The sequence below is a fragment of the Dioscorea cayenensis genome, chromosome 16 (assembly GCF_009730915.1).
Source record: "Dioscorea cayenensis subsp. rotundata cultivar TDr96_F1 chromosome 16, TDr96_F1_v2_PseudoChromosome.rev07_lg8_w22 25.fasta, whole genome shotgun sequence".
Classification (NCBI taxonomy): domain Eukaryota; kingdom Viridiplantae; phylum Streptophyta; class Magnoliopsida; order Dioscoreales; family Dioscoreaceae; genus Dioscorea; species Dioscorea cayenensis.
The window spans coordinates 2,415,631-2,433,613 of record NC_052486.1 but is presented as its reverse complement, the minus strand read 5'-3'; the positions used below and the strand labels follow the sequence as shown (position 1 = coordinate 2,433,613).

The 17,983-nt window shown below is 39.2% G+C and overlaps 1 protein-coding gene across 2 annotated transcripts; it reads left to right on the top strand.

Annotated features, from left to right (window-relative positions):
- Nucleotides 1-1,001: 1,001 nt before the first annotated feature.
- LOC120279260 (putative multidrug resistance protein) lies at nt 1,002-17,423 on the top strand. 2 transcript variants are annotated; one of them, XM_039286147.1, is made up of 8 exons: nt 1,002-1,392; nt 1,489-1,543; nt 1,608-1,786; nt 1,857-2,314; nt 10,699-11,239; nt 13,829-14,485; nt 14,564-14,716; nt 15,974-17,423. In XM_039286147.1, exons 1-8 carry the CDS (start codon nt 1,162-1,164, stop codon nt 17,324-17,326), a joined length of 3,627 nt encoding a protein of 1,208 aa, XP_039142081.1. In that variant the 5' UTR covers nt 1,002-1,161; the 3' UTR covers nt 17,327-17,423. The 2 variants fall into 2 exon arrangements, with proteins under 2 accessions (XP_039142081.1, XP_039142080.1); XM_039286146.1 differs by having other exon boundaries at nt 13,829-14,716.
- Nucleotides 17,424-17,983: the final 560 nt, after the last annotated feature.

Genomic DNA, 17,983 nt, shown 5'->3' with positions numbered 1-17,983 from the left:
TCAGGCAGTGGGCTCCGCACAAAGCCTGAGAATACAAAACACATTATGTTTAGCGTCGAACTCCACAATATAATTCTAGTACATACTTAATGAATGTACATAATGATATAAAATAATTGAACATTATGCACTCATCAATGTGTTCTATTCATTACCAGTTTTTGCACTTGATAAAATAATTGAGCCAATGTATTTTTTTTTAATATTTATCTAGTTTGTACTAAAAAAATAAAAAATAAAAAACAATACAAAGATTTGAAAGGGAAAATTATTATAAGCACACGGGCACCGCCAATTATTCAATAGCATAGGGATACCACTACCTTTGCATCCATCATTAATCAAAAGTGCAAAATTCCACGACTTAAAGTGAACTCCACTCTCTATAATGCAATGCCTCTTCATATCTTTATATAAAGATGATATGAAAGGGATAGTTATTATAAGATACAAGCAATCTGTAGCAAATAAAGCATGCTAATCAGCCTAATAAAGCTTGTTAATGAGCCATATTAGGCGAGCCATCTCTTTCAATGGTTTTCATTCTTAAAATAACTTTACTACCAATATTGATATGATCACGGAGAAGGAGAACGAGGTGTTGTAGAAGGAAGTTGCAATTATGAAGAGAAAGGGATCCTTTTCCTCTATTTGGATAATATTTAAGCATGCAAATACTACAGAATAGTGGTTAATGGAATTCAGGTTCATCGGCCGTCGGGGATGGCCTTTCGGGGCCAGTGATGATTTACATCACTAGCAAGATTATGAGCAACTTGGGCTATGGCATCTATTATTCCTCGCACTCACTTTCCAATCACAAGATGAACGAGATGAAAGAATTTTAAATTTGCTGTCCCAAATTATTATACATTAAAAATAAACTTTGGTATAATTTTAGAAACACCTAATCACAATCACGTTACGGTAGTAGCTTTACCCTACATTACATAATTAAGCACATGAGGAATGCCAATTACTTAAAAATATACTCTCACTGTCCAACAACCAAAGGCCAATTACTTAAAAGATTCACTCCAACCAAAGCTAAGAAACTAATTAAAACCATGGGAAGAGACAACTCATTCACATAGCTTCCATTCTCATTCTTCTCCTAACAATAATAACAACAAGAAGAAGATTGAGAAGGAAAAGGAGGAGATGGAAAGGAGAGTTGAAAATAAGAAGAAGACAGGGAGTTTCTTTAAATCCATATTAACAATATTCAAGCATGCAGACAATATAGACCGATTGTTGATGGTTTTTGGTTTCATTGGCGCCATTGGGGATGGCCTTGCAGTGCCAGTCATGTTTTTCATCACCAGCAAGGCCATGAACAACTTGGGTGATGGCAACTCCTCACACTCCCTTTCCATCCACAGGATTAACAAGGTCAGAGACTCAGAGATATTTTAAAAACCACTTGCAGTAGATTATTATCTTGTATATATTCTATATACCTTATTAAATTTGTTTGTATTGTTGTAGAACGCGTTGGATTTCTTGTTCTTGGCTTGTGGGGTATTTGTCGTCTGTTTTTTAGGTAATCAAAACTTGTTTAGTTTGTGTCTTCTCTTTGAGTTTTGAAATGATGTATTTGCAAACAGAGGGGTATTGTTGGACAAGAACAGGGGAGAGACAAGCATCGGCAATAAGAGTCAAATATCTAAAAGCAGTGCTTAGGCAAGATATAGAGTACTTTGATCTCAAGGTGGCCTCTACAAGCGAGATCATCAACAACATCTCCACTGATAGCCTTGTCATCCAAGATGTTATTAGCGAAAAGGTTCACAAATCTTTCATGCATTATCTATCATGAGGGCAAATTAATCTTATATTTGGCTCTTTGTTTATAGGTGCCTAATTTCATAATGAATTTCACAATGTTCTTGGGAAATTATGCAATCGGTTTCTTCCTTATGTGGAGACTAGCAATAGTTGCACTTCCTACGGTGTTTCTACTCATTATCCCTGGTATAATGTGTGGGAGGATTCTCATGAGCATTGCTAGGGATATGAGAGAGGAATATAGTAAGGCTACACATGTTGTTGAGCAAGCTATATCATCATTGAGGACCGTTTACTCTTTTGTTGGTGAACGGAAAACTATGGAAGATTTCTCTGAGGCAATGGATGGCTCTGTCAAGCTTGGCCTTCGTCAAGGACTCATCAAGGGATTGGCCATTGGTAGCAATGGTGTCACGTTTGCCATTTGGTCTTTTCTCTGTTGGTATGGAAGCAAGATTGTCATGCACCACGGTGGCCATGGAGGCACCGTTTTTGCTGTTGGAGCTGGAGTCATCTTTGCCGGCATGTAAGTACTATTTGAATTTTGTTGTGACTTGTGAGTAGATCTCTCTGTGATTATTTTAAGAAAAAATATTTAAATATTTTTATATATTTTGATTCTAATCACATGGTAGTTCTAACTTATTTTTAATTATTATTTATTTATTTCAATTTTTTTTCATCTAGTCTGTTTTCAATATACCAAAAAAATTTACTTAGTATGAATGGCAGCACAGACCATGAGGTAAAAAATAAATAAAAAAATAATGCCAAGTTAGATCGGTCACAAACATAATAGAGGTGATCTGTTTTTTTTGTTTTTGTTTTTTTTTTTTTTAAAAGGTGGATAAACCACTATCATTAGAAAAAGGCCAGTACAGCAAAATACATCAAGGGGCCCACTAGATGTGGAACGCCAGAAACAGAAACAAGATACAAGATAACAAAGTGGGGACAAACCGTCTCCACAAGGCCACTAAGGCCACCACTGAAACCCACTAGCTGGGACTGGGATCCACAAACGCCTCGGAGGAAGGCTCCTCCCCCGTCTCATCTGCAATAGAAACAGGAAACTCCAAGCTTCGTCGCACAATTGACATAGAACCCTCCATCTTCTCCTTCACACTGTCAGGTGCTGCAGAGAACCAAGATAAAAGCATATGAATAATCTTCACACAAAGGGAGTGCACAGGAATCATAGAGGCATTAAAAATGCAGTCATTGCGTGCAAGCCAAATATTCCACACAACTGCCTTAACCACTAGGTCACCCATAACTCTACGCGAAGGCACTAGAGATAGTCTCCAACTACTCCAGACCAAAGCCAATGACATCGGGAGGTCAGGCAACCCCAACAAACTCCCAAAGAAGGTCCACACCTTCTAGCAAAAGTGCAATGTAGAAACAAGTGGTCGGTAGTCTCCAAGTCAGAATAGCAAAACACACATGTAGCCGTAGGCAAACGGTTGCAGCGACGCATAGCAAGATTAACTTGAGAGAGAATTTTATCCTTCCAAGCCAGCCAATTAAAGAGATTAATTTTCTTTGGGCACCAACTACTCCAAAAGAACTTAGCCATCGAGCATCTCAAACCACCATCGATAATGAAGTTGTAGAAGGATTTAACTGAGAAGATCCCATTAGCAGTTTGACACCAACGTTTCTGATCGAAACGGTTAGCACTAGCACCCTTTATTGAGTCCCTGATAAGACACAGAGATAGATTATCACTGAAGGGAGGTCTCTCCAGTAAATAAGCAAGCTCTCTGATAGTCCCATCAGGGTGAATACAGGCCCCAAAATCAACCGGCCACAAATATTTAGGAGTACTTCCATTCAGCCAGTTATCCTTCCAAAAAAGTGTTTCATCCCCTGACTCTACGCGGTGCTGAATACATCCTTTGAAAGCCGGAAGACATTTCAGAACACCATTCCAGAGATACGAGACACGACCCTTGTGTTTAGGAAACATGTTCCATCGAGACCAACCGTAATTAAATTGGATGACGACAGTACCACACCAGTCAGGCGCCATCATGAATTTCCACCACCACTTCCCGAGCAAGGCCTGATTGAACTTATCCAGATCAAGGATACCCCACCCCCCTTGATCCCGAGGGCGGCACAAATTACCCCAGCAGACAAGCCTGCAGCCCGGATGGTCAATATCAGGTCCTGACCAGAGAAAGTCCCTCCTCATTCTATCAATACGCTTGATCACCCAGCACGGCAATCTGAATAATGACATCCAATAGGTAGGTAGCGCAGAAAGCACAGAGTTGACTAGCGTAAGTCTACCTCCCAAAGAGAGATAACTAGCCTTCCAAGTCGACAGACGTCTTCTGATCTTAAGAATAAGTCCTTCCCAGTCCTGCTTACGCGGTCTACGCCCAGAAATAGGGATACCAAGGTAAGTGGCCGGAAGCATCCCCACCTCACAATTGAGAGTATGAGCCGCAGCCACATCTGGAAGAACACCCAAAATGCTCGAGAACAGACATGTTTTACCAAAGTTAGTCTCCAACCTAGTTACACCCTCAAAAACATAGAGCATCAGTTTAATAACCCTAAGGTCTTCAAGACCTCCCATGGTCAGAACAAGCAGATCATCAGCGTAATGAAGATTACACCTACTACCAAAATCTCCAAGAGGAACCCCCACAAGCACTTTGGTGCTAAGTGCATGGACAAACATGGAGTTGAGCACATCTATCACCAAGGCAAATAGCAAGGGGGACAGTGGGTCACCTTGACGCAGACCCCTTTGGTACCTAATATAGCCATTGGGGGATCCATTGATAAGAATCGAAGCCTTCGACGTGGTAAGTAAACATTGGATCCACCCAACCCATCTACTGCCAAACCCCCTTGTCCGAAGCAAGTCCCACAGAAACTCCCAATCCACAGAATCAAACGCTTTGGCGAAGTCGACCTTTAGGATGTGCCCAGCAGCACGGCGTTTGTGCATACTAAAAATTAATTCCTCTGCGGTGGCAATATTATCAAGAATACATCTACCCTTCATGAAAGCGGATTGCTCACTTTCAATTAACCGATTCAGAACTTTAGCTAGCAGAGTGGCCAGCATCTTAGAAATAATTTTCAGGGTTGAATTGATTAAGCTGATAAGACGGAAATCCCCTAGTGTCTCCGGAGTGTCCACCTTAGGGATGAGCGTTAAACTTGCCCAGTTAATTCTTTCAAAATTAGCCTTCCCATCAAAGAAATCCTCACACAGTTTCCACAAATCATCCTTGGTTAAGTCCCAGAATTCCCTAAAAAAGAATAAGGGAAAACCATCCGGACCCGGAGCCTTGTCCCGTCCCAAATCGAACACTGCCACCTTCAGCTCTTCCATGGTAAATGAACTCTCAAGATGAGAGAGGTCCACCAGGGGTTTAAAGGCGAATAATCTCCTAAGGTCCACCTGAAAACCGGCCGTTTTCTTGATACCAAAAATCTTAATAAAATGCGCCGCAAATGCCTTGCCTAGATCCCGAGGTTGATCCAAGAGGGATCCATCGACCTGTAAGGAGGGAATAAAATTCCTATTCTTACGCCCGTTAGCCATCGCATGAAAAAACTTAGAGTTTTCGTCTCCCTCCTTAAGCCACTGCAAACGCGAACGCTGTTTCCAATAGATTTCCTCCTGATTTCTGATTATAGCAAGGTTCTCAAGGATAGTGTGTTCCTGATTCAACTCAGAGGGAGACAAACCCCTAGATTCCTTGATAATGTCCACTTCATCCAGGTCATTCAACAAGGCAAGCTTACGGAGCTTAATCGAACCAAAATCAAATTTTGCCCACTCTCTCAATTTTCCCCTAAGCAAGGAAAGCTTTTTACTAATGATGAAGGCCCCACATCCGGAAGGAGAAAAAGCAGACCACCACTGACAGACAAGATCATGGAACTCCTCGGACATGGTCCAAACCAGTTCAAATCTGAACGGACGTGGGGTAGAATAGTGTTGCCCACCCTCTAGACGAATTGGAACATGATCCGAACCCAATCTAGGAAGACTCTTCTGAACGAGCTTAGGGAACCACACAGCCCAAGCATTGTTCACAAGGAAACGATCCAATTTAATCCCAAATCGGAACCGCTTGGCCGTTAGTCCAAGTGAACTTTCTCCCCACCGAGGGCGGTTCCCAGAAACCCTGATCCACCATGAAGGAATTTGCGCAACAAATGTCATCAACGTTAGGTGTACCAGCGACTTTATCATTAAAAGCAAAGATTGCATTGAAATCCCCACAAACAATTGAAGGAACATCCGGGGGTCCCACACTCGCCCGCAATTCCTCCCAAAAAGCACATTTACGTGCCCTCACCACCGGTCCATACACCGCAGTGCAAATCCAAACCATTGAGTACTGCTTAGAAAAAAACTCAATCGTCAAACTATGATCTCCCACCTTTAGCACTTTACCGTCCAGGATCGAACTATTCCAACCCACAATAATACCCCCAGCTGTTCCCAGAGCAGGAACAAAAGAAAAATGATCCAAGCGACTCCCGCCTATCTCCCTCCACAACGCTTGGGTAACACAATCTAATTTGGACTCTTGAAGACAGCAGACATCAGCATAATGTAGATTAAGAAAGTCCTTGACTAGAAAACGCTTAGATTGTTTCCCAGGGCCCCTAACATTCCAGGTAATGATATTCATGACAAAACATTAGTTCTTCCTAACCTCAGAAGAGGTCGCTACAGCGTCCTTAGAAAGGTTGGCACGGGTCATTTCTAAAGAACGAATATGCATGATACAATCATTTACATTACCAGAGAAATCAATACCACAAGCATTGCAATACTGAATAATTTGTGCATCAGACCAGTCGGAAATTAGCAGGGGTTTAACATGTGTACCTTTCAAGCTCTCCCCGCATGTTCTCTTCTTTTTAGCCGAGCGTGGTGGCTCGGCCACAAAACCCGCCTCCTCATTGAACCTAGAAGAAGGTTTCTTGTGCCTCTCGCTCTTCCTGGTGCCTTGCAAATTTTCTGTAGGTCCCCTCTCTGAGTCCAAATGTAAACTTGGTAGCAAAACCTTGAGGTTCCTTTCGAACTCCGAGGACGAATCAACCGAATCCACATCTATCTCTTGAGAATCTTTACCAAGGAATGATCACCCGGACTGTCGGGACCCCTGCTTCCATCGGAATTGTTTTCCCCGTCAGCAGAAGCTGGCACACTATCTGGAATCATAGCCCAAGTACCCCCCAAAAAATGCCATTTGAAACCAAAAGGAGGCTTCAAGGGCGGTAGGGAATTCTTGTTGAGATAAATATCAGTTGAAGGAGCCAAATTCTCCAGAATGGGTTCAGCATAATCAGGCCCTGGATCAGCAACCTCCATCGTGATTATGGGCTCAATCCTCGGCCCAGAAGCCCTAAGACCAATACAGCCCACCTCATAGTCCAAAACTGGATCAAAATGGTTATCAGGTTGCATTTGGCCCAACATACCCAAGCCCATATCCGAGCCCACCCCATCATGCGAGACCAAAGGGTCTACCACAAATGCCTCGGGATCAGCCGCCACCATAGACAACGGCTCCTTGGATGAACCACACACCCTTGGATCAACCGCAAATGCATCGGGATCATCCGCAGCCAATACCATGTAGGTATCAGTTCCCACTCCCCCGACAACCTCGGATGTCAGCGGAACCACCGCTGTCGTCGCGTCACGTGTCAAGATCTTCACCCCCGGTGCAGGAACCGTCCTTCGCTCGACACGTTGCCATCTAGAGCCTTGCGTCGGCCGATCAACCATACCTTGATGGCGACCTTGCTCGGAAGACCGAGACGCCAAGGTTCCGGCAGTTCTCCTCCTAGTTTCTGGATGACCATCGGTCCTAGGAGATCGCCGGTCGGGGGAGCATCGCTCAACCACCGTAACAGGATCGTCCGCGCGAGTACCCGTCTTCACTTCGGGGGAGCAACACTCAACCTCCGAGTTATGGTTAACTCGCCATGCTAACATTATGCCCGATCCTTGTTACTTCACCCTTAGTCATTTGTTTGCCCTTCTCCTCAACCGGGACAGTGCGAGTAAGCCGGCCTACCGACGGCCTCTGCAACTCTGCCACCTCGTCCATAGCAGGTAGGACGTAGCGTCCCAAGTCCCTGCGAAACATAGGGAAGGCACTTTTGTCCGCCGTGATGAGAAACTGGTACCTCCTCATACCCAGGCTGCAGTCCACCTCCATAGGTAGCGTAACTTCCCCTTCAGCGCCGGATCAATGCAGTGATAAACTTCTTATGGGGGACCGTCGCCTGGGAAAGAATAACGAGCTCTCCAACCGGTCTTAGGACCTCCACAATCACCTCCCAACACCAAGCATGTAAAGGTAAATTCCAGATCAGAGCCCAATGACCATCTCCGGCCGCGCGTCCATCAGCCCCCAGCTCCGCCGACCACGGTGCAACTTTGAGAGAGCAAGGTCCGTCTTTAGTATCCACCTTGAACGTACCCAACTTACAGATCTCCTTCACCTCATCCTTGTTTGCCAACGGAACCAAGAAAGTGCAGTCATTCATCGGCGTGATCGGCCCGGCCAAACTGCAATTGAGAACCACCGGTGCAATCTCTACCACACTGGACTCATTGACAAACCCCTCCACCACCGATAACACAGCCACTTTAGCTAAGTCCTCACGAACTTTCTCAATCTCCGGTGAAAGAGAGAGTGAGATTGAAACCTTATGACATCGCTGGGTGGTCACGATCGGCTGAGGAGTAATGTTGTTCTGGTTGTTGCTGGGTCGCTCCACCGCACGAGTACCCTCCTTGACTTGCACCTCCGAGATTTTGGATCGAACGTGGATCTGTTTCTTGTGCGGGCTACGCCGAGGAATTACCGGGCATCTAGCTGCCATATGGCCGACACACGCACAGCGCAGGCAGACGACTTGATGTCGACAGTCCGCCGTCTTGTGGGAGACTCTGAAGCACCGTCCACATGTGGCCTCCGTCGGTGAGCGAGGCCGTTTAGAACCCGCTAGAGAACCACCACCCTTCCTGCCCTCCGAAGAAGCCCCCATACCACTCCTATTGCTCTTTGTCTTCGAATCCTCAGAGGAAGGGGAGCTTACCGCCTGGGCATACGACCTTTCCTGGGCGCGAGACTCCCCTCCCTTCGTCTCCCCCGGATGTCGCTGCATCCCCGACTTCTCACTGACCTTGTCGACCGAATCCTTATCTTTCTCCCCCTCCCCTCCGTTACCGGCGCCGATCCACAGGTCTCTTAGGAGACTCATAGTAAAACCTTTAGCAAATAAAATTATAATAATTTATTTATTAAAAAAACATTAATAAAAGATGTGAGCTCGCCCCTTTCGTGCACTATAGTGAGGGGTTGAGATTCCCCGTCAAATAGCAATTTTCTTAGGGCTTTTGGCCTTTTAGGTGCATCACAATCTTAACACTTGAAATTAAACCATGTGAGCCTCGTGGTGTTAGATCTATTCCCCCATGGGTCAAATAACAATTTTCTAAGGGCTTACAGGTGATTACATCAAACTCTTTTAAAACTTGAAACCATGTGAGCCTTGTAGTGTTAGATCAATATATTCTATTTGTCCTTGTCTTTAAATATGATTATTATACACCCAACAACCACATCATGCAAAACGATTTAGTCAATCTTGTCTTGCTTTTTAATATTCTCTTCCTCGATCTCCTAAGTCATCAATGTGATCAAATTGTAAGTCAATTTAATTAATAGGTTAGGTTTCACATACTATCCAAATTTAAATAGAACGAATATATTGAAAAAAATTATTTTATAATTAATAAATCATAACAACTATTAATTTATTGTAAAGAGTTTATGATTTCTTTGTTTGTTGTCTTATCTTTTGTACTTTGTTTCTCCATATTTGCTCATTTTTAATAAATTTGTGATTTATCCACTTTTTTTTTTTTAAAAAAAAAAGAGTTTATGACCATAATTATATTTAACCCAATCCAAAAAAACTCATGACTTGTTTTATGCAATTTTTTGAGTTATGCAAAATTGTTGGGAGACTTGGGGCTCCGCCCACATGGTATAGATATATTTAAAGAATTAAAGCAATTAAACGGCAGCTAAAGAGAAGCCGAGATAATCCATGGCTCAAATTAAATCCAAGATTAATCCGGCTTGTAAATTATCTTAGAGTCTATTTAAACATATTTTAGGGTGTTATTATGTTTTTTTTTTTGGCAAAGGCGATAAGCTTCGCTTTATAAAGGTGTTGTAAAGAGATATGTAGATATGATGGTGCACCAATTACAATGGCTCATCGACTATCTAGAAATTTATTAACCTGACTAAACGTCGCATAGTGCGATGAAAGTGCTGCTATTTGCACACCCAAAAGATTTTTAGGAACAAAATCGAGCTAATAAGTTCATCTTGCCATGCACCTTTGGAAGGGAGAGATACAATGTCCCCCATGGGGACTCATAGAATTCATTTGAAATAGTACCATAAATAGTTCTATGACAGTACTTCTACAATAGTGTAATAGTACTCTCTCATAGGATTTCATCTCTACGCCTTACCCATGGCAGGTGACTATCACTTTGCAAATCAATATTGAGGAATCATATATATATATATATATATATATATATATATTATTTTCAACATTGGGGAATCATGTTTTTCTTCTTGAACCTGTTGTTTTTCTCTATTTTGGGGTTTTGCGAATTTGCATATTATTATTTTATGTTATTTTGCTTATTATCTTTGTTATTTCTTCCATTTAAATTTTTAAAAAAAAATTTATCAAATGTTGTATTTCACTATAGAAAAAAACCTAAATTCAAGTTTAATATTTATTAGGTTAAATAAAAATTTGTATCTAAATCTATAGTTTATCCACATTTATTTAAAAAAAAATTTTTGTATCATACAGGGCTCTAGGGTCAGGTTTATCAAACGTGAACTACTTTTCGGAAGCGATTTCCGCTGGAGAAAGAATAATGGAGGTGGTGGAAAGAGTACCAAAAATTGACATTGATACAAAAGAAGGTGAGATATTAGAGAATGTACACGGAGAGGTGGAGTTCAAAGTGGTTGATTTTGCTTACCCATCCCGACCAGAGAACTTGATACTGAATGAGTTTAGCTTAAAGGTGCCGGCCGGGATGACCGTGGCGCTCGTCGGGGGTAGTGGCTCTGGAAAGTCTACAGTAATTGCCTTGTTGGAAAGGTTTTATGATCCAATGCATGGTGAGGTTTTATTGGATGGTGTGAACATTAAGAAGTTGAAACTCAAGTGGTTGAGGTCTCAAATGGGCTTAGTGAGTCAAGAGCCATCTCTGTTTGCAACTTCAATTAAGGAAAACATATTGTTTGGCAAAGAGGATGCATCAATGGATGAAGTTGTGGCTGCTGCCCAGGCTTCCAATGCTCATAACTTCATTTCTCAATTACCACAGGGCTATGATACTCAGGTGAGTTATTTGAATTAACCTCGTAAAATGATTATGATTGTTCTTTATTGTTTGTAGTTTTTTTTCTTCTAGGCAATTAGTTTTTAGGACTTGGGATGAGTTGTTTTGGATTATTTTGTGCATTTCTAAGAGAGTCAAATTTGGGAAATCAATATATATATATATACTCCCTCCGTTCTTTTTTATCTGTTATAAACTCATGTTTCTTTTTATCTGTCATTTTTAAATATCAAGAAGTATTTATTATTTTTTTTCCAAAATTACCTAACACTTTATTCAATTCTTTTCTTGAAATTTAATATGAGAGAAATATGAAGATATAAATTAGGGGTAGTTTTGGAAAGATAACTAATTTTTTTATTAAATTATGTGAAATAACCAACTTTCATGGTATGTGAGATTTGGTTATTCACGACAGATAAAAAGAATGGAGGGAGTATATAATAGGGTGATTTACATGGACTAAATTAATTATGCTATTTTAGTAGTTCGTGCTTGTTCCAAATGTATTTTTTGGGTTCTTGGGACAACCATTACCTAACTTAGTGGATGGGCAGGCGTATGATCAAATTCTTGGAATGTAGTACTGTAGTAATACTATTTATAACTGGTTATTAGATTCAAGTACTGTTTATAGTACTGTTTGAGTGGGTTCAGTGGGTCCTATGTAGGACAAGTTATATTTTTTCTCTCTGGGGTTGAATGGTAGGAAACATTTATTAGTTCGCTATAGTTCCTACAAATCTTTTGGTCGTAACACCCTGTGGAGCCTTGCTGAGTTAATACATTCCTAGTGTTCAATAAGGCGCCGCAACTAGTGCACCTATGTATATCCACTTGCCCCTTGCCAAATGGTTGAGTGGGGGTGCTTGCCATCTATTGTTAAAATAATAATAACAATAAATAAATACATAAAAAGATTTATTACATCTTAGAATTTCTATGTATGACGCTCTAACTCAAATCTAGTAATTTATTACTCCCTCAAATCCAATTTATATGGCCACGTAATCAATTCACTTTCATTAGAAAATCTGTCAAAATTATCTATTGTATTAAATTAATTTAAAATGGTATCAATTTTCTAAAATTACCCGTATTAAATTTAATTACATATTTTATTCTCTCTCACAATATATTGTTTTAGTTTTCTAAAATATTTAAAAATTGTAAAAATATATTTAAAATAAAAAGTAAAGTTGAAAAAAAATTATTTAATATTGCATAAATTTTCTAAATGAATATATAAAAAAAATAAGAAGAGCTTTCAGAGGAGAGCATGTAAATAGGAACAGAGATAGTATTTAAATGTGTATAGAGGTGTCGCTTTACATGAAACTTTGAACTTTTGAAAAAATGGTATAATATTCTAATTGGTCCCTCTAATTTTTTCTCTCTTTTCTTTTGGTCCCTCTACTCAGAAATGCTCCCGATTAGTCCATTTATTTTTGAAAATGTACACATTTAGTTAAAAATGTTTTCAACTAGTCCCTCTACTTTTAAAAATGACCCTACTAGTGGGACTAAGTGGGCGCATTTTTAAAAGTAGATGGACTGGTTGGTAGCATTTTTAACAGGGGACACATTTTTAAAAGTAAAAGGATTAATCTGGAGCATTTCCGAATAGAAAAGACCAAAATAGAAGAGAGAGAAAAGTACATGGACTATTTTGGTGATTATACCAAACAAAATGTAACATTTGAATTTGTGGAGTTTCTATTTGATTGGATGACTTTTTTAGGGGATGAATTATAACCAAAGGCAACAAAGAAAAATATTTTTATATTTTTTTAATAAGGTGATAAATCATTTATCTTACCTTCGGGTAAATTTTTTAGTAAGTTACTAAACTTTGGCTCATTTTCACTTTGATCACCGAACTTCAATTTGTATCAATTTGGTCACTAAATTTTAATTTCATTTCACTTTGTAGTAAATCAAGATATTTCAACCTCCAAATGAATGATGTGGCTCTTTTTTTGATGACTTGAACATCTCTAATAGAATTAATAATGTGTCAATAGGAGGACTGTCTTTAGATTTTTAAAAAGCCATGTAATCAATTGGGGGTTAAAATCCTTGATTTATTACCGGTTGAAATCAAATTAAAGTTGAATGACAAAATTGATACAAATTGAAATTCAGTAATCAAAGTGAAAATGAGCCAAAGTTTAGTGACTCATAAAAAAATTACCCCTCTTACCTTCTGTCTTAAGAGAGAGTTGATCTTTCAATCTCTCGTTTGGCAAAGAAAGAGTTAACATCTTTTTACTATAAAAGTGATACTGTTTATTTTTTCCTGGTGATGGATTGTAGGTATATATATAATTATATATATATTGAAAATGTAGACAAATTATCCCATTCGCACACAAATCCTCAACTATACTTTACGAAAATGAGAAACAAAGTCTTTTGTTTTGCTTTTGGTAGGCGGTCCTTGAGTCAGCGGTACTGTGACCTATTTCCTGTGGTTGCTCTTGTTTTTTATTCCCTGCGTTCTTCATTTATAGTTCGTATGTTTTCTTCATCTTTCTATACTTTCCTTCTAATATATATATATATATATATATATATATACACACGTAGGTAGGAGAAAGAGGAATTCAAATGTCCGGAGGTCAGAAACAAAGAATAGCTATTGCAAGAGCACTACTCAAGTCCCCAAAGATCCTCCTCCTTGATGAAGCCACTAGTGCACTAGACTCTGAATCAGAGAGGATAGTCCAAGAAGCTCTAGACAATGCCTCACTCGGTCGAACATCGATTGTTATTGCCCATCGTCTTTCCACCATTCGCAATGCGGATCTAATTACTGTTATTCAAGCTGGTAAAGTAATGGAGACTGGTACTCACACTGAGCTCATTCAAGATGAAGATGGTTTATACTCAACTCTGGTTCACCTTCAACAATCATCTAAAACAATAAAAATCACAGAAGAAATCAATCCCTCTTCATCAATTTATTTGCCCATAAGCAACATCGAAGACCGGAGTAGTCAAAGCATGAGCCGGATAAGCTCGGCAAAATCTTTGGAGAGCAATGAGCCACAAGAAGACCAACTAGAGTCAAAGATGAAACCACCGGTACCATCATTCTCGCGGTTAGTGCTTATGAACACACCGGAATGGAAGCAAGCAGTTATCGCTTGCATAAGTGCTACTATCTTTGGTGGAGTCCAACCTGCATATGCATATGGAATGGGGAGTGTGATATCTGTATACTTTCTCAAAGATCACAAGGAGGTGAGTGACAAAATAAGGATGTATTCATTGCTATTCCTCTCATTGTCCTTTGTTTCCTTGTTCCTCAATGTTGTGCAGCACTATAATTTTGGTGCAATGGGTGAGTACCTCACCAAGAGAGTGAGGGAGACCATGTTGGCCAAGATGCTCACATTTGAAGTTGGTTGGTTTGATCGAGATGAGAATTCTACCGGTGCTATTTGCTCCCGTCTTGCTAAAGATGCCAATGCGGTACGTAATTAAATCACATTATGGCTAAATTTTTAAAACACACACATGCACATACAGTAAGTTAAGTTCCATGTAGGCTTTTTTTTTTTTTAATTTATTTAAATTGATTATTGGGACTTTTCTTTGCATTTTAACCATAACATAAAACATAGTTGATATCCCATTCATGTTGAACAAAGAATAAGGAGAAATCATTAGCAGTCCAGTAGTGGTAACTCACCACATTATGCGCAAGAGAATAAAGATTTTAAATTAATTTTTTTTTTCACAATAATATTCATTTAGTATTGTTCACGCACTATATACTAATTAAGCATTAATTCATCAGTACTAATTGTTGGTCTTGGCGCCGATCCTGTGTGAGAGGTGGAGTGTTTTGAGTTGTATGACAAAGAGATTTATTTTTAAAGGGGTCATTAAGTTAAAAGTAATAGGTGCACTGTTCCGTACTTACTTGTCCCTTTTACAGTGTTTGTCACCTTTGCGAAATTAATTAATTAATTAAATAAATGAAATAAATAGTAGAGACATTTAAAATATAATGATTTGTACTTTTTTTTTTGAATAATAGACGACAAGCGTCCTTTTTTTATGAATATAAACAGTACTAAACAGTACTAGAACCCGGATGTACAGTATAGGAATCCCGGGTGAACAGTGTATGAACACTATGGGGAAAAGTACTGTTGGGGGAGAGATTTGAACCCATGACCTCTCCCTTATATTTTGATGTCATACCATTGGGCTATCCAATGGTAGACATGATTTGTACTTTCTCTAAAGCATAATTAAATATATTTTCTTGGGGCATTTTAAATGAATCAGCATGGGTAATTTCTTAGTATTTTACCCATACTATAAAAAAATAAAATAAAATAAGATGATATCCCACTCATCTTAAACAATGAATAGGGACATTTAAAAGATAAGAATTTGTACTTTCTATGAAGCATATAGATCTTTTCTTGGAGCTGTTCAAATAGACCCCATGCTTGGGAAGAAGTATATATAAGTAAAGAATGTAATAAGGTACATGCAATTCTTTGAACATGTGGAACGTGTGTGAATATCGGAGCAAAAGCAAAAAATTTAACCCAACTGCAGCCACCATTTGAATAAACACATAGATTAATTGTGATGTAATTCTTAATTTTCCAATTTACAAGTGTAGACTAGACAAGACATTAAGGTTCATATCTTTTTTAATCTTTTCATCTAAATTGCATTTGAACATAAAACATGATTGATTATTTGCAGGTGAGATCACTGGTAGGGGATAGAATGGCACTGTTAATCCAAACCTTCTCTGCAGTTACCATTGCATGGACACTAGGTCTGGTTATTGCATGGAGGTTGGCAGTGCTTATGATAGCTGTGCAACCTCTCGTCATTATGTGCTTCTATGCACGTAAAATGTTGCTCAAGAACATGTCCGGCAAGGCAATCAAAGCTCAATCTGAGAGTAGCAAACTTGCCGTGGAAGCAATTTCTAACCTCCGTACCATCACAGCTTTTTCTTCACAAGACCGCATTCTTCGGCTTTTTGAGCTTGCTCAAGAAGGACCAAAGAGGGAAAGTGTGAGGCAGTCATGGTATGCCGGTTTTGGTCTTGCTTCCTCACACGGTCTAATGAATTGTACATGGGCTCTTGACTTCTGGTACGGTGGGAAACTCATCTCTCATGGATATATCACTTCAAAAGAATTTTTCCAAACTTTCATGATTCTTGTTAGCACTGGTCGTGTTATTGCTGATGCTGGTACCATGACTACCGATCTTGCGAAGGGTAGTGATGCTGTTAGCTCGGTGTTTACGGTGCTAGACCGAAACTCACAGATTGAACCTAAGGACCCAAAAGGCTACTTACCGGATAAACTCATTGGAAATGTGGATATTTGTGATGTCAACTTCGCTTATCCAACTCGTCCTGATATTATTATCTTCAAAAACTTCTCTTTGAGCATTGAAGCAGGGAAGTCAACTGCTCTTGTTGGGCAAAGTGGATCAGGGAAGTCTACTATAATTGGGCTTATTGAGAGATTCTATGATCCATTGAAAGGATCAATAAAAATAGATGGAAAGGACATAAAAACGTTTCATCTCCGTGTGTTGAGGAAACACATTGCATTGGTGGGGCAAGAGCCTACATTGTTTAATGATACTATTATGGGAAACATCAAATACGGGTCCGAAGAGGCTACAGAGGCAGAGGTGGAGGTGGCCGCCAGAGTGGCAAATGCACATGATTTTATAAGTGGCCTTCAAAATGGATATGAGACATTATGTGGGGATAAAGGTGTGCAATTATCAGGTGGACAAAAACAACGTGTTGCTATTGCAAGAGCAGTACTAAAGAACCCTACTATATTGTTGTTAGATGAGGCAACCAGTGCATTAGATAGTCAGTCAGAGAAAGTGGTGCAAGAGGCCCTTGAGAGAGTAATGGTTGGGAGGACAAGTGTGGTGGTGGCACATAGATTAAGCACAATACAAAATTGTGACCTTATTGCGGTGCTTGAGAAAGGGATGGTTAAGGAAAAGGGTAGCCATGCCTCTCTTATTGCAAAAGGTCCCTCTAGTACTTATTTTTCTCTTATTAGCCTCCAATAGGGATCTAAGAACACAGAGTAAAATGAATTGTGATTTTCTGACTTTAAATTTTTTAAGTTGTATTGTTTATAGCTAGTAAAATCTTTTATTTCTGATTTATGAGTGTTTTTTTTTAATATATTAGTGTTTGTGTGCGTTTTTTTTAAAGGATATTTTCTTTAAACTAAAAAAACAAACAAACAAAATATGCTCAATAACAAGAAATAACACCTATATTCCAAACTATGTACTCCCTTCGTTTCTTTTTACATGTCACATTTGGAGCTCTTTTTGTTTCTTTTTATTTGTCACATTAGAAATTTTGCACAGTATTAAATTTTTTTTTTTCAAATTTACCCTTTAATTTAATGTACTTGTACAATTTTCAATAAGTTACAATGAACTAAGCATTAAATCATATACTCCATTTAGTTGAGTTTCAAATTGGGGTAAATTTGAAAAGTAATGGAATTTTTTATAAAATATAGGTAACCAACTAACCTATTTTTCTTAATCGATGTGAATTAGGTAATTGTGATAAGTAAAAAAGAATGGAGGGAGTATATCTCATCTTCAATCCTTCTCCTTTGATATTTGTAGTATATCTCTATTTGATTCCCAAATAAATTGATATTTGAGCTTTAATGTTTTTGCAATTGACTCATTTTTTTTTCTTTT

Bases quoted from the DNA above. Each gene is read 5' to 3' on its own strand.
- LOC120279260 (XM_039286146.1), top strand. From the start codon at position 1,162: ATGGAAAGGAGAGTTGAAAATAAGAAGAAGACAGGGAGTTTCTTTAAA. The intron at 1,787-1,856 runs GTTCACAAATCT...CTTTGTTTATAG, and splicing joins AAGATGTTATTAGCGAAAAG to GTGCCTAATTTCATAATGAA. The intron at 11,240-13,828 runs GTGAGTTATTTG...ATACACACGTAG, and splicing joins CACAGGGCTATGATACTCAG to GTAGGAGAAAGAGGAATTCA.